At 43.0% G+C, this 24,173-nt stretch overlaps 1 protein-coding gene across 1 annotated transcript in view; it reads left to right on the forward strand.

Moving 5' to 3' along the window:
- sorl1 (sortilin-related receptor, L(DLR class) A repeats containing) overlaps window positions 1-24,173 on the forward strand; it is a 119,788-nt gene that overhangs the window by 57,204 nt on the left and 38,411 nt on the right. The window contains exons 6-8 of the mRNA XM_033631088.2: window positions 1,339-1,519; window positions 20,583-20,684; window positions 22,806-22,975. Of these exons, the coding sequence (XP_033486979.1) occupies window positions 1,339-1,519; window positions 20,583-20,684; window positions 22,806-22,975 (453 nt within the window). The remainder of the gene's footprint in view (window positions 1-1,338; window positions 1,520-20,582; window positions 20,685-22,805; window positions 22,976-24,173) is intronic.

The raw sequence follows: 24,173 nt of genomic DNA on the forward strand, positions 1-24,173 counted from the left end.
TTGCAGTTGAGACACAGCCCCATCTTTACTAAATCAACAACTGACCCAGAATTAAAAAGCACTCATGCACAATATTAGATGTTTTACTAATGTCGGGTGTGCCGATATTTAACAGCTCATTGACAGATACGGATATCGATATATCCATTTTTTTCCCACCTGATTTTAGTGATCATCAAGTCTCTTCTGCAGTGGAATTAACATCATATTATACATGCATACTCTTATCATGACGGCCCACCAGCAGATGAAGACATGAAATACTTTGCCATGTATGTAATATTCATTCACTTTGCAAAATAAGAAACAGCAGGTTGGCCAATTCTAACAGTTCATTTTAAAGCTGATATCGGCCGATATTGATGATGAATTGATATTGTCGTGCATAAAAAGCAAATAAACGGGATGTGTACGGGTCCTTAAAGAGTCTTAAAATGTCTTAAATTCAATGTTACAACAAGTCAATAAATAGTCTTAACTACCACACACATTTTATCTCATTTCATTCATCCTTTTTTTAAATTTCTTTTTGTGAAAATGAGTGAAGCCTTTCTTCGTGAAAGTTCACATTTCTAATGTTACAAATCTTTAAAAAAACTGTAACAGTCATTTTACTTCATACTCGCACTTACCTGTCGGCAAAATGTAGATCGACTTACTCATTCTGATAACCATATTCCTACAGAACACTTACCTCTGCACAAGACCACATATGCACTACTTACCTGCGATGCTTAAAACATGATTCATCCAAAAAATCTGGTTAAAAGGTGTCTTGAATGGGTCTTCAAAAGCGTTAAATTTAACTGTCTAATACCTGTTGACATGACACCCTAAGAAACAGCATTGCTTTTAGTAGAGCTGTTTCACAATTCATTTTTAAAAACTTGATTAAACGCTGAATTTCAATAGTTAATCACGATCAATTGCATATTTAATTGGTTGTCTTAAAAAACAGAATTTTGGTTTAAAGAACAGCATGATGTGGTCGTCTCATCGCAGTAGGACTTCTCCAAAAGTCGATAAATGACTGTATTGAATTATCGCCCAAAGACAGAGGACAGAAATACTTGAATTTTGACAGCCACAGAGAAACACTGGTGAGGACAAATATAAAATGCAGCTCCATAAAAACAGAGATGTGACAAGATTTATTGGATTTATTTCGTTTTGCTTTGGCGTCCACAAAGACTGTGTTTATGTTATTTCAGGACAAACTGGCTAACATAATGGTTCTCCATTCTTCATCCTTCCTCTTCCCTTCTGTACCTCCTTCCCTCCAATCCACCTTCTGCCATCCCCGCTCCTTCCCTCCCTCCTTCTTGTCCCCCATCACAGGGGCGTGGAGCCCTACGACCCCCCCACCACAGTGCTGGTCCAGAGGCACGAGCCCCAGGGCGTCTCCACCATCCTCAGCAGCACCGACTTCTTCCAGAGCGAGCAGAACCGCAGAGTGATCCTGGAGCAGGTGGACAGCTTCCAGCTCCGAGACAAGTACCTGTTCGCCACCACCACACGGGTAAGAGAGGCGGGGGAGGGGCAGCTGAACGCTCAGCCGTTAAACATGTTTGGTTAGTTTGAGTAAACTCGACAGGGCGAGGTGTTTTACCACCGTGTCAGTCAGATCCTGTTATTTGGAACTTATTTAATATCGTTACCATGCTGTGCCTGTTGGTTAATGACGTAGCTAAAGTTTGGGCATGGTTTGTAGGGTTGAGCCGAATACTTTGATGAAACGAGTATCATGCGAGTTTCATTATCTGGAAAATCCTCATTTTGGTGCCTGTGTTTAATCTATTACGATAACAAATGATGTGAAGCTTCAATCTGAGGCTGTTCTGTAAATACATTTCTCATAGGTAATAAATATTGCAACCTCTGATCAATCCACATAAATTTCAAGCTTAAAATAACAACTTCCAACTTAAACTCCACCCACTTATGGCATAAACTCCACCCATTTTGTGTACACTTTATTTGTTTATTTGAAGAGGACCGTGCATATTAATGAACAATCGGTACAAATACATGACGTCATGTAAATATGCCGGATTTAGCTACAAGCTAATTTCCATCCGTAGTCCTCACATTTAAAAGACAGACAGACATACCATAAATAACAGTTAAATCAACAACATATAAAGTGCACAACAATATTAACAGCAGTTATACAGTAGATTCAACAAGGGGCTACAGTAGAGAACTGTATGAGAGGGCTGATCAATGATTCATTCATGGGTGCAGATTTGATGAGTCAATAGCCATCCTTTAAGCTGTTTTTTGAAAGTAGTGAGAGTGGGACTGTCTCTGATTGTGGTTGGGAGACCGTTCCAACCTGCACTGCCCTTTACAGTAAGGGAATTTTGGCCTATAAAGGTTTGTCTGAACTGCACCTCGCAGTCCCCTCTGGAGGCAGATCTGGTACTGAGCGTGTTGTCTCTCCGTTTAAAAAAAACCTCCAACGGGGGAGGAGCCAGCCCGTTGAGGGTTTTATAGGTGAGGCAGCTGTATTTAAAAGTTTTTAAATGTTCAAAACTCAATAAATTGTACCTCGCAAGAATTGGACAGTGATGTGAGGAATATGGTTTTTTGGTGAATACCTTGATGGCTTTTTTGTAGAGTTGTTCAATTGGTTTCAGTGTGGTGACTCCAGCAAACGACCATATCACAAAACAGTACTCAATATGAGACAGAATCATGCAGTGGAGATCAGATTTAGCAGCATCAGACGAGATGAGGGGCCTGATTTGTTTGTTGTTGATCACATACAGATACTTTAGTTGGTTGAACAGATACAGGTAATGGTGTACTTGCTCATCCCTAATGGTTAGCCTAGCGTAGCATAAAGACTGGAAGCAGTGGGAAACAGCCGGCCTGAAAAATGACCCATAACACATGTCGTGTGTTTTGTCCACACACAAAAAGTTTTAGAGGGAGTCAAACAAGTGAGCGTAGCAGCTGTTGTAACATAAACAAGACTTAAAATATGTGACACTCCCACAAGCTCTCTCATACACACACATTCAAGGTGCTTCCCTGCTCTTGTGTGAACTATAATCACAGTCACCACAAAGTAACCAGACACCCAAATACGTTTGTCATTTAGTGTATCAACAAACTGTTGGAATAAACACACTGAACAATAAAACGGTTGGCTCCACAGATGTGTTACTGTTACAGTCTGTGAAACTCTATGTAGTATGTATGATGGAGCTCAGAATTCAGTGACTTATGACACTGCACCATCCTGACCACGGTAAATCCAGAAGTCGCTGCCTAACCAGGTCCTTCATTTAAAAAAATCCAAACGGCTGATGCCAAAAACCCTCCGATGTCCAAGTATGAGTCCTGCAGTGCTGCACTTTTGATTCGCTGAGTGATGTAAACTCAACTGCTAAGCTAGCTAACAGCCACACTAGTTAAAAGCTGCTAAAGTAGCTAGCTAGATGCTAGCTGGCAAAACCGTCCTCACAGTTCTTCCGGCACTTTGTCAAGTGTTTTGTTACAGTCACTGAAAAAAAGCCCCACACTTCCTGCTCCTGTGCTTACAGTCAGTTATTGACACTGCCTCTGTGCTGCTGCATCACATCTGCAGCTGACTGTACCAACGAGTAGCGTCACTCTGCAGCAAAATCTAGGGACCAAGAAGTCCCCCCAAAAAACGACGTCTCAACTTGAAGCTATGGGTCGACTGACAGGTGTCCAACTGATGAAACAAATCTCCTATTTCATGGGGCAGATCTAGAGTATCTGTGTGTGTGTGTGTGTGTGTGAGAGTGTGTGTGTGTGTGCTGATTTTAAGAAGAGCTGAATAACATTCACTGTTACTGACTGAAGGAGCTCGGTCCAGTGTGAAGTTCTCTACTTGTCAAAGCTTCAACAAAGGAATATTGAGCTACAAAAAGACAGAGCTTTTTTATTCACTGTTATCGGCGCTGGTTCCTCGGTGCTGTGTTTGTGTTGTCTGTAGTTTCCTGTGGTTAAATAATATCCTCCCCATCGACAAGTCTTTATTCAAACTGCACCAGACAACGGAAATGTACCAAGTGACAGTAGCCATTTCCTGCTGTGCACCTGCATACATATTTAAAAGCCTACATTGTATAACAGCACAGTTAAGCCGTGTAGCGAGCAGCCAGTTTCCCACCTCAGCATAATGTGCTGAGTGTAACAGCCGTTAGATCAATATTTGGCCGGCGGTAATGTGAAGCGCTGTATGTTTGTCATTGTTAGTCTCCAGTGTTTGTGTAGAAGACGCTTCAGCTCGGCAGCAGACACACAGACAGCCGAGCAGATGGCGAATATGATTTGGATCTCATCTCCTCCCTTGTTTCACAGGCCGCCTCGGACAGATTTGCTTTTCCTCCGCCTCGCGCGTCGGCGTGGGCTGACGACGGCAGCCTGGAGCCGCAGTGTTTCAGACACAGTTGATTGTAAGGAGAGGTCACTGTGAAGGATTTGTGTGATGTGATAATTGATATCAGATGGTTCACAATGCGAAGTTAATACATCTAATGGTGCTTCGAGTCTCGCTGCTGTGATGAAGTGGCTATTTGCATACTGCTCACATGCTTTAATGTTCCACTTGTTGCTGCTTCAGATCAAGATTGATGTTTTTCCACAGAATAGTTTTCAGTTCTACACTGAACAGGCACTTATTTAAACGACTGGATCTGTCACTATCTGCTCCTCTATACGCTCGTAACACTTGATTGAGAAAGAAAATCTGTGCACTCTGTGAACGTGTTGTCATCTGTTAATGCAGATGCACGCTGCATATGGTGCCATTTACTGTGGCCACAGCAGGCAGGCAGTGTTTAGCACTGGGCTAATGAAGTAGAAGGAATATACAGCAGCCTTAATAATTCCCACTGGCTAATGTGGTCAGAACTAATGAGCAATCCTCATTTCCAATTACTAATGTGGTCCAATAAGACTCAGAGGTTAACCTCACAGTGTTGAGAGGCCAACTGCTGCTGAGTGTGGTTCACTTTACTGCTCACAACATGGAGCAGCGTGATGGGAGAACAGGCGTGTGCAGACTGTGAACCAGAGACGACAGGCCTCATTCACTAATGTGTGTAGAAATGTTCTGTGCATGCAAAATTAATGGTGGCTGCATGGCACGTGTTCACCGGCCAGTTTTGTTCTTAGCACCGTGCGTCTGTTAGTCAGTCACAATCATTTTAAAGGCAGATTTATAGTCGTGCGTCAGTCTATGCAGAGTTTATGCACGTGGCCTACGCCGCTGTTAACATTTATACTTGTGCAGTGGTGGTGTGTCTGTATTGCTCTGCAGTTACACCTCTAAAACACACATTAAACATGGCTTGATAGAGACAGTGTTATTCACACGAACATAAATCAGCTTCATTATAACTCACAGGATTAACAGACAGCACATGGACAGGCACCCTGAGCAGTTTGGGATTCAGTGCCTTGTTCAGGGGCACCTCGTCAGTGCCCAGGAGGCTCACTGGCATCTCCCTAGCTGCCACTCCACACTCTATAATTGGTCCGTACAGGGACTTGAGCCAGTGACCCTCCAGTTCCCAAGCTGAGTCCCTACTGACTCAACTGCTGCCGCTCCCGCTACTCATATGAGGTCAGGAACAACAGCAACATTTAACAAAGGTTGCGTTACAATTTGGCCTCATTGCAACTGACATTGTTCATTGACAAATACATTGTCATATACTAGATAACTTTATTTTTCCCCACAAATACAACATGCTAACACGAATAGCACAAGCTTAAAGCATTTTACATTGTATAAATTAGCCTCGTGGCTAACAGACTTTTCCTCTACTAATATCAGGAACAACAGCATCATTTAACAATGTTACAAAATTTGGCTCCATTACAACTGACACTGTTCACTGAAAAATACATTGTCCTATACTAAACAAGATAAATACAACATGCTTACATTATTAGCACAAGCATATGTCATTTTACATTGTATGAATTAGCCTAGCGTGTAGCAGTTTTTTGCTACTCACATGAACTCAGAATAAATCACACACAGGACTTAAAAGTAAATAAAAGCTTTGTTTCCATTTCCGATGGCCGATGGTCCTGCATTAATTCAACACAGACGTATAAACCCTGCGTACATTGACAAGCACGTTCCCACTATCTGCAATCAGCAAACTGTCACACCCCCGTTTCTCTATATAAGGAAATAGATTATATACAAATATTAAAACTTTTGTTTACAATGTAGAAATGTCTTTTGGTTTTACCAAAGCACATCCCATAAAAAACAACATTCGACAACATACAGGCGACGTAAAAATGGAAATACAAAATGCTGCAATAAGTGACGCAGATCTTACACAGCAGTCAGCAGTTAATGTTCTCAGATAAAATGTTGACACTCTCAGATGTTTCTGCTGATGCGGAAAGAGGAAGTGCATTAGTTGTGCATCATCTTATGCAACAACAGTTTCACAACAGAATATTGTTGCACAGCAGAAAAACATTTTTAATACAGCGTCACCAGTGTCTGTTGAGTGATGAGAACATCATCAAAACTGTAAACACGGTGTGAGAAAGACTTTCAGTTTATAGTCTGACAAAATGAAGCCCATGAGGTCCGATTGAAAGCTGCAGAAAGGTAGTAAGTTGACTTTGAGTTCAGATTATTTATATCCAAAGTCAAGTATGAACCATCTACGCTCAGTACAGATTATAGTTTGCACTCACTGTAGCTGTTTCCAGAACTGACAGAACCACTGTGCTAAATTCTATCAATCCACAGGTGCATATAGATCTGAGAACAAAACCTTCTCAAATTAGTCTGTGACCTGATACTGATCCATCTGGGGATGGCTGACATGGAAACGACAGAGAGGCTTCGAGAACAAGAGGGCACAATAACAGTGCCAACACTCGGCCGGCTTGTTTGAGTTTTCTTTCTGCTGTTTCCTCACAGACGGTCGTTTCTGCATCGATTCATCACTGCTGCATATGATGAAGGAAGTCAGGAGGGAACACTGAACATTACTGATATCCAGATAAGCTCAGAGAGTTTAATGTTGCAGTAAAGAGACATAAAGATGACAGATGGTTATTGATGAGTGCGTCTGTACTGCCTCTGAGGTTCTGCTGCTCTGGAGCTGTTTTTACATAAACATGGAGAATGTATGGTGAGTTGAGACGCTCACAGTCTCCTGGTACGTCATGCTGTTGTTACACCAGAGCCGCAGAGGGCAGTGATAGTGTACTGTGTCTTGTACACTGTGATTTATTACCTGACAAGATTATTCTTCTCTGGAGGTATTGTCTTTGAGGGTTAGGGTAAAAACAAAAGGTAAATGTGTACAGGTGATGGACACTAGGGTCGGATACTGTTCACATTTGAACGGATACTGGTACCAGTACCCAACTGCACCCTTTCTTGGTTCTCTAATCTCTCTGTAATGCAAGCTTCAGTGACGTAGTTGCGCTCTCGCATTCTCTCTTTGTAGAGAATAGGCAATGACATCATGGGGTATTGCATTCTGGGTAGTAGCATCCGTACTTTAGGATCTGCTTTTTTTTTAATGGAGTCAAAAAACTAGGATGGACTGGTCCAAGAGCAAGTTTGACATTCCTTGAGACAGAAGCTGAACAAGAGAGCAAAGAGGCGTGACTGCAAAAATAAATGAAATTAGATTACTTTGTCATTGTACAGAACATACAATGAAATTCAGTTGCATTCAAGACCGGACTCAATAAAAATAAATGGAAAGTAAGAGTAAGTAAATAAATGCATTCATCCATCACTCATACTCTCATCTACACAGTAGACAGACCATACACTCATCATTGCCAACGTATGCACTTAAAAGAGATAAAATAAAAGGCTCATAAAATTATTGCACATAAACAAATTATTGCACATTTTGTTATGATGTGATCCGGGGGCTCGGTGTGCTGAGCGGCCTGCTAGCGCAATAGCCTCTGCCGGGTTAGTTGGGTTGAGCCATGTCTCCGTGATAACCATAACACAGCAGTCCTGAATGATTTCCTGCGTGGATATGGTGAGCTCCAGCTCCTCGATCTTGTTGGAAAGTGATCTTGCATTTGGGACAAAGAGGCTTGGGAGCAGAGGCTTGTGCGGGTCCCTGCCTAGCCTGGTTCGTATCCCGGCACAGCAGCCTCACTTCTGCTTCCTCTCTCTGCACCGCCTCCGTCGCTTTCCAGCTGGGACATTAATCCATGGAGATCCCGGTGGTCTGATGAGCCCCAACGGGATGTCGTGTCTGGGGTCTTCCTGGTTGAAAATACAGTTTCTGGGCAGCAAACCAATAACAAGCAGTTCATGCCGACTGTATCTAACATGCCAGTGCATACGTGGCACTCAGTAAGAAGTAAACTGTGAGTAATCTAATTAAAGAGTACAGAGCGCTGAGCCGCTGCATGTCCGTGCGCTGCCATCCCCCGATCTGTACGAACTAGTGATGTTTCAGCTCGGATAAGCTTGTCAGAAAATATCACAGAGTTCGGGCAGGTTGGTCATATAGCAGACAAATAATTGAACAACTTTCAGACGTGCAATAATCCAACTTCAGCTATTTCCGTTTTTGGCTTTTGACCCGGAAAATGTGTTGAAGTCCAATGTATTTAATTCTCTCCCATCATAATGTCTAATAAAGTCGACCTAACACCGTGTCCTAACAGCAAGCAAGCGTCTCTCTGTCCCTCTATAACGTCATGTGAACAAACCGTGTAGGATATCAGCCATGTGCTCGAGATCATACTTGCTGTCTCTCTGTGCTTGTACTTTTTAAGCAGAACACACATATTTTATATTGTGATATTTAGTGGAGACAGACAATATAACCAACAGTAAGTAGGTGGTCAGTGATGTCATTACAGGAAACTCTCAGCTCCAGTTTGCTGGTTTGGGTCATTGCGTAACACGTATGTTTACCAGTCGGGTGGAGAGCGGTTACGACAGTTGATAATGCAGCAAACCTTCAACATTCCACTGTGTTATTAAGCTGGATAAGATCTGAACTCGACCACGTCGTCTCATAGTACCCAGTCTCTACCGTAGCTGCTGTGTCCTGATGTCTCGCAGTGCTTTGCGTTGCTCACTACTGCTCATGTCACGATCCTGTTCTCTGTAGCAACTCATGCAGGTCAACAAGCTCTGCTGCTTCTCTGCTCTTTTCTAATCACATTTAGTTTATCTGTCTCTGTCTGCTTGTGTTTGTGTCTGCTCGTCTCTGTCTCGCTCTGTTCAGACACAACTGACAAAATGTGGAATAATTTAAGATACAGTTAGACGCACAGTGATACTAGGTCGTTTCAAAAATAAACTGGAAAAGAAACAGCAAAAACTATCGCTGCAGTTTTTGTTTACCGGGAAGCCAATGAAGCTCCGTGGCGCTTCCCACCTTCATGGTGCTTTGCGGCACCTCTGCCTCCTGTCTGGAGCTGGCGGCTCAGAGGAGCTCAGCTGTTGACCGTGGCGCTCCATTGCTAGCTTCCCAGTTTCCCAGCTTCGGGGCGCTTCAGGGTGCTTTTGTCTCCTGTCTGAACCTGGCGTTCTCACCCAGATGTGCTCTCAGGTACCAAAATTTGGCACTGATTCAAAAGGATAGTTTGGATTTTTTGAAGTGGGGTTGTTTGGGGTACATAATCCACAGACAGTGGAGAATGGCTGGAGTCAAACATGGAAGCTTAAAGGGAAATTTCGGTTTATTTCAACCTGTCTCCTATCGTCCTAAATTTGTTTCAAGTGACTAGTGACATAAAAATAATAGTTAGCATGTTAGCCGTTAGCCTAGATACAGCCGGGGCGCATAGTAGCGTCAGACCTGTTAAAACGTAAGTGAACGGGCAACCTTCAAGTGCAAAGTTAGTCCACTAAACAAGCTTTTTTTCCACAAAGACCGCCTCATATCGTTAGGATAAATGTCAGAGAACATATAGAAAACGACATGTAAACGTGTTGTCTTACCTTACCGGTGTGCTGCCATGTTTGTTTACCATTTAGCTCTGCTTTCCAAAGCGCGGCAGAAATATCGCAAGAACAAGCAGCAACAGTTGGAAGGCAGAACCGGACAGTAGCCTGAAAAGTTCATTCATTTATTTTATGAAAGATTTATAGAATAATGGCTGACTTTTTGCCAGACTTCGACTTTGTGGAGGAAGAATTTGATTTTGCAGAGTTTGATGGCCGCCCTTATTTATTTGAGCCAGAATACACTGACGAAGAGCTTCGTGAAATTGAAGAACGGAGGAGGAGAGAGAGAGAGGCGCAACAGGTAGAGGACGAGAGAGGAGGAATGGCTGCTGCAAGGCTGCGTAGCTCTGGAGATTGGTGGTGTACCTGTGAATGCTGTGCCCCAGTGCCCACAGAAGAGGAATGCCTCTGTTGCAAGGAATGGGACCGGTTGCAGCCTTATTTTCAAGGTCTGGATGTGACCGAGGACGAGACACCTCCATCTGGAGTAGTATCCAGCTGGGCTTTATCTAGAGCTGGCGAGATTTCAGGCACAGTATGAGATCGCTGCTTGTTCTCGTGATATTTCGGCCGCGCTTTGGAAAGCGGAGCTAGATGGTAAACAAACATGGCAGCACACCGGTAAGGTAAGACAACACGTTTACATGTCGTTTTCTATATGTTCTCTGACATTTATCCTAACGATATGAGGCGGTCTTTGTGGTAAAAAAGCTTGTTTAGTGGACTAACTTTGCACTTGAAGGTTGCCCGTTCACTTACGTTTTAACAGGTCTGACGCTACTATGTGCCCCGGCTGTATCTAGGCTAACGGCTAACATGCTAACTATTATTTTTATGTCACTAGTCACTTGAAACAAATTTAGGACGATTGGAGACAGGTTGAAATAAACCGAAATTTCCCTTTAACAATGTAGTGCTGTGGAGGGGTCAGCAGCAAAACGTATTTACAGTATTTTCATTGCTGTACCTTTCTGTCAGACAGCCCATTGTGATAGGGAAGCTGTTAACACTTCAGTTCCTCTCTTTTTTTTTCTTTCTTCAAATCCACCAGACTCCATTGAGAAAAACAGTAATTTTAGCTCACTGAACACAGGAGCTGCTCGTCTACAGCTGCCTCGATCAATTGGTTAGTTTGTGTTATTGTTTGAGGATAAATACTCCCCACTACCCCACTTTAAAAAATCTGAACCATCTCTTTAACATAAATTGATGTTCATTAGTACCAGCATAATTCGTTCAGTAGCTGAGTCGCTGCTGTGCAGCTTCGTGCATCGTCCTTTAAAGCACATACAGAGAGCGTCTCAGTGTTTGCATGCAGTTGCTGTGATTGACCCGCCTGTGACCTGCCTCCTGTCTGAGCTCTGAGTCAGACCTCCAGAGCTGATGAGACCAGTCAGATGGACCTGCACAGCCCTCAGCACAGCCGCTGCCTCTGGGCTGTGTGTGCGGAGGGAAGCGGAACAGATACAGACTGACCCGTCACAAAGCATCCGCTCTATTAGTCACTTACTGCTCTGCATGCAGCTAGCTGCTAGCAGAAGAGCTATCTGTATTTCTCTACCATCCTCATTAGCTATAAAAAGAATGATTCTTCTCGTCTAGTCTCAGTTACTTTCTCTCCTCTTCTGTCTTTGGCTCTCGCACTAATAGGATTAGAATAATGGAATATCACAAGTGCTTTTGGCAGTGCCAAGCTGCTTAAGATAATTAAAGAGCCAGAAATGGAGAGTTTTATCTAGCAATAGGGATCCTGAGGAATAGAGTGCTAATCAGACCTTAAAGACCCCAGCCTTTGGTCCCATCGAGGAGACCCGGGGAAGATAACCGGCTTAGTAGATGTAATGGGGGTGTCGATAAGGCCCATCCCTTCTCTCCACGGTTATCTGGTAGCCATATTCCTTCTCATTTAGATCACAGATTCTCTGCGGAGAAAGTCTGGGACAGACAGAGAAGAAAACAGGAAGTGGAGATTGGACGGGGAATGATCCCTCCCATCAAAGCACAGCATACTTTCTAGTGGTTTCTGAAGCTCTGCTCGCAGATCTTGAAACAATTCAGTTCAGTGAATACCCCAGACAGCAGAAAATTCCTGGCACTGTCCTCCTCTGTGTTTTGGTATTTTACCGGAAATTCCCAGAAGAGGTGAGCTATTGTTTAGAGCTACAGGTTCCCACATTGACAGTTGCTAGTGCTGCTGTCCTCTATGCTTCTCAGTAAAGAAAGTAGTGCTCTTATTTTTTTATTCTAAAGCAGCCAAAGGGTACGGCAGCATCGTTTCCACCTCACATTTTAAAGTCCCACTTTTGCCCCCTGTTTCATCTTTATACTGTACAAGTGACAGTGTGTGATCGTCTTATTCCTGTGAAAAGACACAGGAATTAAAGGACAGTGACATTTTTCTCAGGCTGCTTTCACACCTGCCCTGTTTGGTTCATTTTAATCAAACTCAGGTTCATTTGCCCCCTCAGTGCGGTTCGTCTGTGCAGGTGTGAACACAGCAATCACACTCAGGTGTGCACCAAAACAGCTGGACCGAGACCTTGAAGAGGTGGGCTCAGTCCGGTTACAAACTAACCCTGGTGCGGTTGGAACATTAATCTTGCAAGTGTACTCTTCTTCAACGTTTGCTTTACCTCCTGGATTTTTCCCACACGTTAGTGCTTGGCATTATTTGAAAATGAGGGTCTCCCTGAATTGATTTGAGCCTTAAATAAAGGTTTGAATGAATGTGGGCCTCGAAGGACAATGTACTGTCCAGGATGACACCCAGACTCTTAACCTGAGGGGATGGACGGACTTTGGAGTTATCAATGGTCAGAGAGAAACTATGCGATTTAGCCAAAGTGGATTAAGTATCTGCAAGGAGAGCCTCACTGTTAAGTTTGAGGTAGTTGTAAAAGAGCCAAGATTAAATGTCAAATAAGCCGTCAGAGAGGGAACTGGATAGGGAACAGGGAATTGAATGTCAGATTTTCTGAAGATACGTCCAAGAGGGAAAAGGTAGAAAATGAATAAAAGAGGACCAAAGACAGAGCCCTGAGGAACACCACTAGTATCTGGAGAAGAGCTGGATCTGAAATTTCTAAGTTGAACAAAGTGAGTGTGGCCAGAGAGATTAGAGATTTGCTCCGTGTCATCCCCGTCTGTGTCTCTCCAGCCTTTCCTGTCTATCCATCACCTAACACCTCTCAGTAAAGGCAGAATCACCCAAAACTAATCTTATAAATATGCATATTCATTATCATCATCAATAAACCTTCAATAACTGGTTTTTGGCCAATGGGCCATCCCATTATAATATGTAGGTCACTCACTTTTTTTTTCCAAACCCACACCGTAAGACCGTTCTTGCTGCCTTGTTTAATGTTAACCATGCACTAGACTTGAGGAGGGACGGAAACTGTTCTGGAGTGTTGATGCCGTACACGTAGCTGACTGATTTTAAAGAATCCAACATGCACTACAAAAGACAGAAACACTTACCATAAAGCATTTACATAAGCACCTGAGATCCTCTCGAACAGAGAAACTGCAGACAAAACGGTTGGCTTTACTCTGTATCACAAGCCCATCTTGATAACAGCATTTCCTGAGGTGCGTTGGGCCAGTGGGTCATGACTATGTAACAGATGATCCCAGAGATCTATGCTGGGACAGAGGAGAGTAAAGCACATAAAGGTCTGATAGGATTCAGCTGTGAAACAAGCAGAAGGCACTCTGCCTCAGAGGACTTGGCTTGTGACATTTCCAGCTTGTTTCGTTGTCAGTTCAGGTACCTTCGTATAATAAAATGTCGACCTTAAAAAAAAAAAAAAACGGCAGCAGTGAACATGCGCTCTTCCTCTGGGCCATTCATTAACAAATGTCACCTTGTGGCTGTTGACTGTGTGGGAGTGGAGCTCTCACTGTTTGGCCTTGTGGCTTACTGGGAAATATACAGGCTGCACTCGTGTGGTGGTTTCATTAGGTTCATATAAATCCTGGAAAATATACGTGTGATTCAGCGGAAATGCCAAATATTACAGCATGGCAGAGAAACAGAGAAATAGGTCTGAATTATGACAGAGGAACCGGGCACTTTATGATGGGAATGTACCGTCTGGCCGTGGGGAGACTCTTGAGGTACTGCTGTGACCTGCAAGGTGAAGGTCATGTGATGGATGGAGACAGCCGGAGGCGTCAGTTGGCTTCTTTTTTACACCGCTTGTCTTCTTGTGCTGTAAGAAGATCATCAGTGAAGAAGCCTGTAGCTCAACTGTCCTTGAAAAAAGAAATCCATAAGAAGGGAAGTTTTAAAAGATTTCTTGAAGGTGGAGAGTGAGAAGGCATTTTCGATGTCTTGGGAGCAGCAGTGGAGGCCCTGTACCCTCAGGAGCAGTGGTTAGTCCTGCCGTTGGGGGCAGGAGGTTGGCATTCATAGGTGATGATGAGGAGTTTGAAGTGGATACGCTGGGGGATGGGGAGTCAGTGGAGGTTATGAAGGATGTGGGTGATGTGGTCACAAGTGTGGGAGTGAGTGAGAAGACGTCGTTTCTTTAGAGTTTCGGATGATGAACCGAAGAGGAGACTATCGAAGTCCAGTGTGGAAGTGATGAATGTGTGAATGAGAGTCTCTGCAGCTGAAGAGCAGAGGGATGGACAGAGGCGGGCGATGTTTCTGAGATGGATGTTTTGGTGATGTGTTTGACATCATTAAGGAGAGGGTTTGATCAGAGATGACACCAAGGTTAGGGGCGTGGGGGAAGGTGAGCACAGTGGAGTCGTCGATGGAGAGGGAGGAGTTACAGTTGGATTTGATCAGAGATTTGGGACCGATGATGATGTGGTGGTCTTTGAGGGTTACCTTGTGATAAGCCACAGCCTGTCGTGGTCAGCTGAGATGGTAATAAAATATTGTAGCAGATTAGCTTTGTTGCAGTAGCGCTAGCTTGGTCACATGACCTTCATGTTGCAGGATACACCAGAGTCTTAATCTGGAAGATGATGTAGGCATGGATTTGTGCTAAATTTAGGCTCATATGTCCGTTTTTCAAGTATTGGTAGAATTTATTGTGGTTGGTGTTGGGGCGTGTGGTTGTGAGTCACTCATTTGGATGAGGACATCACCTCACCAGCCTGTAAACTTTCCTTCCGCCGACTTCTAGCTCGTCAGCTGCTAGCTATCCAGGTTGCCGTTTCCAAATGTAAACATCAAGGAAAAGATGGAGAAGACGGAGACCAGCTGAGCTAGCATCTTGCTACCCATTGAACAAGCGTTTAATAATAAACTGGTTAACCTCCGTGCCACACCATGATTCTTCAAGGATCGGCGGGGTCCTGGATGGCGCCGTTTGACCATGTGACTTTTTTGTGTGCCTATCCGCTGGAGCGGAGAACTCTTGCAATAGAGGAGGGGAGGCGTGTGCTGTGTGGTGAGTGGGGACTGGTGTGTCGGTGCAGGTGTAGTAATGGCTGTCAGAATGGACATATGTGTCATGTAGTCCGAACCCAGCATTAGTGGCACGATGCAGCTTTGTTGCAGAAGCATGAAGGTTCGACATCAGCTGCAAACATATATTTTCACCCTGACTTTATATTTCCTAGCTCACTCTCAGGGTGCAGTATTGTAGAAAACTCTAATACATTCAGAGCTATTGTGAATGTGTCTGTTTGCCACCTTGGCTGAGTTGATCTGAGGCCCGAGAGCCACATCTCATCTCGGGGATTTGAGAGTTTCAAGAGGATCAGTCTGAGAGAACATGAGCTCAGAGTGGAATGTGTGGCTCATTTACAGTTGCCATTGTAATGCAATCTGTGGTTTGAGTGGAAAAATATATAACTGCCACGCCACTTAAATCTGAAAATACATAGCTGACGTTCTCCTGTCCAATTTTCCCTCTTGACTCACAAAGTAAACTGACCTGAAAGCCTTGATAAAGTGAACATGACTCCAGACCCACAATTAGTCAGTTCTGATGTTCTTCTTCAGTCTATAAGAAGACTTTCTCCATGCCTCAGAATATATATCTGCCTGTATTCTACATGATGTGATACCATATTGATCTTTAGTTCTGTTAGTCTCAGTGGAGCTGCTGCAGAGCACTAACATCACACCACACAGTCCATGTTGGCACGACGAGAGATACATCTATAGACTGAATGGAAGAGGCTGAAATGCTCTGCTGGAGACTGGAAATGCTCAGTCAAGGATGGACACAAATCCTCCAAGACACACACACACACACACACACACAGTGTTTTTCTGAAAACTAGCACCACTATGTCAAAACTGAGCTCTCTGATAGCTGATATTTAACATTTCAGATCCGAACATGTCATTAACATTTAAATGTAAGTTAAACTAAAAACTCCAGAAACTGAAGGAATGAAGTATCAGATAACAGATAATATTAAGAATAGTGGTGGAGCAAATCACCACTGTAAAGATGAGCAACTGGGGAGACAAGGAATTGCGCACCCTCCTTGTCCTCGCATACGAAGAGGCCATTAACCGTCAGATGACGGGGACGGTGAAGAACGGGCCGACTTACGAGAGAATCACCGAAGGACTGACCAGCCGCGGCTTCCCTCCCACGTCACTGTTTACGTCACACGCTGAGCTACACGTTTTGTTACTTGCTCACGCCCCCCATTGCCCCGAAAAAGGCACATTCTGTATAAACAAAAGTAGGTAGGCGGCATTTTGCTGCACTCCCCGATTTTGTTTTTATACTGCCAGTGCTGAAAAAACACTGATTGGGCTTTCCTGCAAATTTGCACAACTCCTGTCTAAAAAGGGCTAATATGTGACGATATAATTTAACACAGACTGATACAGAAGACAAAGCCACCTCTTTTTTGCTTTTGGCCACAAAAAATAAAAACAACACGTAAATAATGTAAATAACTGTCACCATTAAAGTGCAGTAAAGTAAAGTAATGTAAAACCGACTCCACTTACACATAAAACAGCACATGGGATAAGCTAACCTTTCTGTCAGCAAGAACATTCTGGAAGAAATCTTTCGATTTTAATCCGAACCATCATTTTCATAGAACTTGGGATTGTCCCGCTTAAAGCCCTGAAGGGAAACTTCTCCAAACAGCCATAAAACAACAAGATCATTTAACACAAGTATCAAATTCAGCTCAGTAATAACTGTCAGGGTTCATAGACTGAACGCTTGTTTTTTGCTCGTCACTCATTATTAGCTTTAGCATGTTTACATTGCATAAATTAGTCTAGCAGCTGACAAAGTTTTCCTTATTCAGTCACTGCATTTCCCGACAGAGCGGCTTGGTTGAATTTCAGCCTGCATGCATGTTTTTTTAGTCAAACATTGTTAAAACAGAGCAGTGATGTTGCCGTAGAGAGAAGTTAGCAGAGTGAGATGCTGACCAGGCAGGTACGTTGTGTTTTATCCCATAACGGCATCATTTATTTACGTACGACATGTTCTCTGTCTACGTGTATTTTCTCCAGAATCCAAAAATATTTCCAAGTAGGTAACGTTATCCTCATCGGCCTTCTCTTTGCTGCTCAACAGTATCTTCCTGCTGCTGTTAGATGGTGACACAGACTTTCAAAATAAAGGCATATCCTGAAGATGATGATATGGATGAATGTTTTAGACATTGGATAGATAATCACTGAATCAATGTATCGATACAGATCCATATATAGATCATTACATACAAGGATTCGTCCAAAAACTGGTGTTCCTGCTCTCCAGCCAACAAGAAACCGAATATTACGTTTTAGTTATGTATAATTTTGAACCGAGTTGGATTCAGTAAGTGATCTAGAAGGATTTAGAGCTGATAAACTCAATCAGTAGAGTGTTCGTGTTTGATAAAATGCTATCAGACCCCGACCTTACCTATGAGAGGCGCTGACACTGAATGGCTGATATGTGATTATTAATAAATGTCCAGTATCATGGCTCTTTATATTAATCTAACATTTCCATCAGGCTGAACAGAGAGTGAATGTGCAGCTCAGCTCACTGAATTCTGGCATGACTTCTTTGTTCTGATTCATTTTATAGCTTTCCAAAGCTGTCTCTATCCTCCAGTTCTCTCACTCTCTCTTTTTATCTCTTTCTCTGGAGGGTGTTTCTGTTAAAGCCTCCAACATGGTGGTCCAGGGTGAAATAATGAAGCTGCTCAGCTCTCTGTTAGTTTGAACTGAGGCCACGATCACTAAATAAATGTTCAGTTGAGAGAGCAGAGACGCAAATGCGAAGAGTAGACGGTACGTCAGCTGTAAGAGCAATGTAATTAGGAGCAGAGAGTCGAGTCTTGATGAGCACAGAGAGGAAAGTGAGCTCCTTCTTCTGATGATATGACTGTGGATTAAAATGCAAAGGAGATAAATGCAGTTAGATGATGTTTAGATTTATTTGTACAGCACTTATCAAAACCAACGTTACACAGTGCTTTACACATAATTAGAGTTGCAGCGAGATACCAGTTTCAAGGTATACCGTGAAACCAGACTGTGTACAGTTGCTTACCTACGGTAGCCCAAGCAGTCCAATCACCTGATGGATCAGCTGATTGATGAAGGGAGTCAGCTGATAGATCACATGATTCCTTCTATGCAACCAGTTGGTGAATCTCATTCAGGGCGCCCCTACCTGCCTCCACCCCAGCTCCTCCTTTTCATGCTGTGTCTGACTTATCAGTGTCATTTCTGTAGGCGCATGGAAGGGCAGAGAGGCCCCAGAACAGAGCCATAACACCATTTATAATGCTGCAATGTAAATAAAGTTTTCTTTGACTCAAGTTGTCCTGACTGAAGCGTCCCTTCTGTCTTCATTCCTTTAAGGGTCATTCTGACTGATAATAATGATTCTTAACACCATGATACTGTGAAATTGAGATGTTTTCTACAAATAGAACACAAAGCAAAAATATAAAAGCAATGGGGGAATTTAAAACTAACTCCCGTAAATCGTCAACTAAACACCCTGTCCCTGTTACTAGCCTGGCGTGGCTTCACATTTTGTCAAATACAGGCCTGTCTCAATTAGAGGCCTGGTGTGGTTTCCAAGCAGTTCATTTTTTTGTAGCAGTTCTTCAGATGTATAAACCAGGTTGTTGGCTACCTTGAAATGATGTGTGCGTTCCTCGATTACCCTGTAAGTTATTCATGTTCCTTTAGTCTGTAAAGACTCAGATCAAAAGAATCAAAAGGGTTTTTTATGAAAATGAATCCAAGTTGTGAGGATTGTTTTAACAGGATAATGTGGTGTTGTGTCGGTACACCAGGTGCCATAACTCTCTCTGTGATGCTCTGTCTGTCGGAGCAAGATTAAATGATTCATAATTGGTTTATTATCTAAAGCCTAATTATTATACAATCAGTACTCACACTGGTTTGAATAAACAATTTGATTTAAAGGCCTGTCCCAAATACAGGCCTGTTGATTTCAGTGATTTAAGCAAACAATAGCCCGGGCTATTAATTGAAGTCTTACAGTAGTTGTAGGTGTTCTACCCTTTGAGTAAAGCCCATTGTCTCTGTCCTCTCTGGTCGTGTTGCAGCAGTATCAGAAGTGTTTGTGTCTTTTCACTGCGTTGAAAGTTTTATGGAAAGACCGTCTCTCCAGCAGTAAAATACTTCAAGTTGTCAGAGCCGCACGCCACTTAGGAACGGCACGAAATCATATGTATCCCGTGTATCACTCTACATACAGCACATGCATCATGTCATGGCTGTGCTGGTGTATAGTGGGTCGATCATTTGTCACGGTTCAAAGGAAAATCATCACTTATCCAAAACTCTGGAGTCTATCCCGGGGCTGTGATCAGAAGATGTTTCTGTTCCTCCTTCACTGGCTCTCTCTCTCTCAGACACACACACACACACTCACTCAGTCTCTGAGGATCTCACACACACACACACACACACACACACACACACACACACACACACAGAAATTAGATCTGCTCCCATCCTCAGCTCTGTCTGGTCTGCACGCTTATAATTCATAAAAGATCAGAGCTCTGCTCCTTCCAGCAGCTTCCTAATGTATTTGTAATGACAATGAAGACGTGCCTTTGGAGTTTCTGTCTCTGTGTGTCTCTCTCTCACACACACACACACACACACACACACACACACACACAGATTCTTGTACCCCGCTGGGTCTTCTTAGGTCTGGACGCTGAATGTTTTCTGACTCAGCTGTTGGAGCTCAGTATACTGAGACAGAAAAACATCATCAGGACGGTCCAGATAACCAAAGTGTCTTGTTATTATCCTGTCCCTCACTGCTCTGAGGACAGCGCTGTCCAGCTTTACTCCACACGTGAGAGTGTCCTCTGTTTAAAGAAAACAAAGTCAGGACTTCCAGAGAGTCACAGACCCTCTCTGGTTCAGCAGCGTCTCTGTGTCTTACATCAGTCAACAAAATGTCATGAGATGCTTTTATGAAAATGATTTGTTCGGGAGATTTTGAAGATCAAGATTTCTGCTGACTCATAAAATTCCTTCTGCAGCGTCACATGAGGTTGACAAAATCAGAGCATGTTACTGGATTGTCTGCCTCTGAGATGATCAAGGGTTTGACATGATGATGATGAGTAGCTGAATGAACTGTCTCTGTGTCTGTCTCTGTGTCCCCTGCCTCTCCAGAAACTGTTTGGAAGCCACGAGCCTTCATCTGTTCAGCTCTGGGTCTCCTACAACCGCCAACCAATGAAAGCTGCCCAGTTCATGACCCGACATCCAATCACAGTGAGTCTCTGTCACATCTACTGCAGTGATTTAAAGAAATAAAGAGTTTATGGAGCCTAATCAGCAGACTGAATGACGAGCTGACGGGGCTGGGTGTCGATCCTCAGACCAAAATGTCTCTGTCGTATCAAAAACTGTTGAGTAGCACCAGTTGGATTTCAAACATCTAATAGTCCTGATAGTCGTTAGTTTGCCAGCCTCCGGCAACGAGCCAAAGAATCCTTGTTTTTGTCCTTGAGAAACTTCATCCTCCGCTCCGTAAATCCACCAGCAAACCGCTCGGCTCTCAGGCCGTCCATCCCGGGAGCCGACTGTAGCACACTGACCAGATTATGGAGGTAACTGTGGTGCTCCCAGAGCGTGTTGGTCAGTCGCAAGAGGCATCGCTTGTTTGTTTTTTTTCAGATTTATATGAGTTTTCATGGGTGAGCTGTTTTCCTTTGGACAAATATTGACTCGTGGCAAAATATTTACTTGTTTTTTGATAAAGCTGTGTCACTGTACAGGGTTCCCACGGTCATGGAAAATCTAGGAAAGTCATGGAATTTTAGTGTATGAAATGAAATTAATTGTTACAGTAATCTTTCTGGGATAACCCTCCATGTAATGTAACAGAACAGCAAATTTATTTTCTGTAAGTTAGCTGTTGACGTAACGTAGCTCTAATAAGCGTTAACTTAGGGCTGCAAGATATATCGTTTCAGCATCAACACTGCGATGCTCAGTAGTCGCCATTGAAGAACGTGCAACGTCAAGTAAGAAAAATTAACTCAGACAACTTATTTGATGCTTGATACAAATGGAAAACTTGCACAGTTCTCATTTTCCAGGACTTATACCAGCCAAGTCTTCTGCTGTTAGACGTTACGTGTGTGTGTGACGTAGTGTGGCGGTGTTCTCTGCATGAGTGTGTGTGTAGAAAAGTATCGATACTCTTGAAAAGTCACAGAAAAGTTTTGAAATTTAGTCTTTGAAATCGTACGTGGGAACCCTGTATAAAGTCTCAACCCAGTAATCTATGGCTCCTCCTATGAAGGAACTTCAATTTTTGATGTGCTTTCTTGTATATAATAAGAGTTGTTAATAACTTTTATATAAATATGTTAAATATTTTTTCATATTCCAATGTCTGAATATTCTTAAGAATCAAAGGTTCATTGCACTTTGAAAAGGCACTTGCATCACTGTGCTATTATATTATCATTATATATAATATATGATCTATGGAGAGAGATTTGTCTCAACATTATTTGTGTGAACAGACTGACAATCCACATGTTAATGTCTGATCTGTAAATATAAAACACCTCCTACAAATACAAATACAAAAAAAAGATTTGTATACTCACAAAAATATTTTTCAAAATAAAGCATATCTGCAAACACACAAACAAATTCCAGACATGAACATAAAAAAGTCTCCGTAAGCATAAAATTAAGATACACAAATAAAAACTGGATTCACAAATATCTGTTTGAAAGTTGTAAAAGTTAGGAAGGTATTCACAAATGCTTTTCATTTATTTATAAATGAATTCACAGATATTTTTTATTTTATTTTATGGAGTGTCGATCTGTTCACACAAATAATACTGAGACAAATTTATCTCCATAATAATCCAACAAAACCAGTTATGGTGACAGGTATACTGCAGGGTATTGGAAAAAGGACTATGTGAGGTAATGCTTTGGCAGAATATGCAGATCTATAGGGTGACTGAACCCAGAGTTCATCTGACCGTCAAGTCTGTGATCCCTGACTGATCTCTGAGTTTGTATAAATTGGTGTTTGGATCGTTCTGGAGTGAGTCGAGTCAAAGTCAGTTTCACATCACATCCTCAGCTCTTCCTGTCTCCCGTCTGTTCCTGTACGCTGTGGAGAACCTGAAATAAGCAACCTGCATATGAACAGCGTGGCTCCTATTTCTAAAAATATGTGACACCATCGACATCCTGGTTTTGGTGGAAGAACCACCTACACTTCACAGCAGAGTGTACAGGTCCATGTTTCCACTGTGATATGACGTCTTCTCACATCAGGAGTACGTCCTCAGTGTGATCAGACAGGAGGTCGCTGACCTGAGGATGACCTCTCTTTTCTTCTTCTTCTTCTCCCAACAGGAGTACTACATCGCAGACGCCTCGGAGGACCAAGTGTTTGTGTGTGTGAACCACCTGAACAACGCCACACACCTTTACATCTCAGACACACAGGGCCTGTCCTTCTCTCTGTCTCTGGAGAACGTCCTGTACTACAGTCCTGAGGGCTCCGGCAGCAACACACTCATCAGGTACTGCACGCACACACACGCACGGTACCTGAGATGTTTCAGAAACCCATCAGGCTGGTTAGTCAGAATTTATCATTAGTATCATTAAAAACCTTTTTCAGGGTCACCAACAAACAACACGGCTGCTTACATTAAAACACAGACAGGTTTCAACCCTAAAAAAGGGCTGCTCCACATGAGAGCCTGAAGTTTATTTCTTCCTACATAAACATGTGTGGGTGGTGTTGCCAGGTGGTGAAATCGGCCCCAGATTACCTGTGTCACGCAAGTTTTGAAAGATAGCAAGCTACGATTGGTTAGAGTCAGTCAGCAAGAGTTGAGTGACCATTCAGAGACAGAAGTGTTGCTCAGTTTTCATGATGGTTCCAGAAGAGTTGGAGTTGTTTGGCCAGAGACGGTTGATAAACAGAGACGGCCCACTTTAGATTCATTTCCTGTATCTGTGTCACTTGGGTGTTGCCACTGCCCCGCCCCTTCAGGAGGCTAGTTGCAGCCCTGAGTCCATTTATTCCAATGGGAGGAGTGAATGTGAGTACAGATCATGACCTCTACTGTCACTGAAATTAATATTGTGCCCATTTTTCTCAAGCCTCGACCCTTCTTAACATTCTGACACATTTGTTCAGACAAATCAGGAGGAAATTAACTTTGTTCAAGACGTGTCTCTGTTGTACCAACAAACTCTCACGAGATCTGGCAGCAACTGACGTGATCTTACACTTGTTAATCGACCCTTTCAGGGCCGACATCACGATGACATCATGTTATCAGCTGGAGGAGCAGCTGCCTCTCCCCCACAGGGCTGTAGGCTCCATAGGAGTGTTAAAATGTGTTTGTCTTGTTGTGTTATTGGGAGCCAGAATAGAAGAAGTCATGGCTCAAAACCAGCCGCCACTGCCCGTCAACAAAAACAAAGATGGTTAAATGTGATAAGACCAAAGGACTGGACGGAGGCCATCATCAAAAATGCTCACATGTGCAGCGCACACTTCATATCAGGTTAGGGAAAAAGTATTTCCTGTTGTAGGGATGAATAAGGTTATGTGTATTAAGGGTTATCATGTCCACCTCATCAGAAACTGGGGAGGGATTAAGAGGAAGATTGGATTTCTCTGCAACGCTAACTTTTTAGCACATTAGCTAACGTTAGCTTCCATAGCAAAACAAACAAGTGTGGTCCTCCTTTGTAAGATTGGCT

The sequence above is a fragment of the Epinephelus lanceolatus genome, chromosome 4, assembly GCF_041903045.1.
Source record: "Epinephelus lanceolatus isolate andai-2023 chromosome 4, ASM4190304v1, whole genome shotgun sequence".
NCBI classification, from domain to species: Eukaryota; Metazoa; Chordata; class Actinopteri; order Perciformes; family Serranidae; genus Epinephelus; species Epinephelus lanceolatus.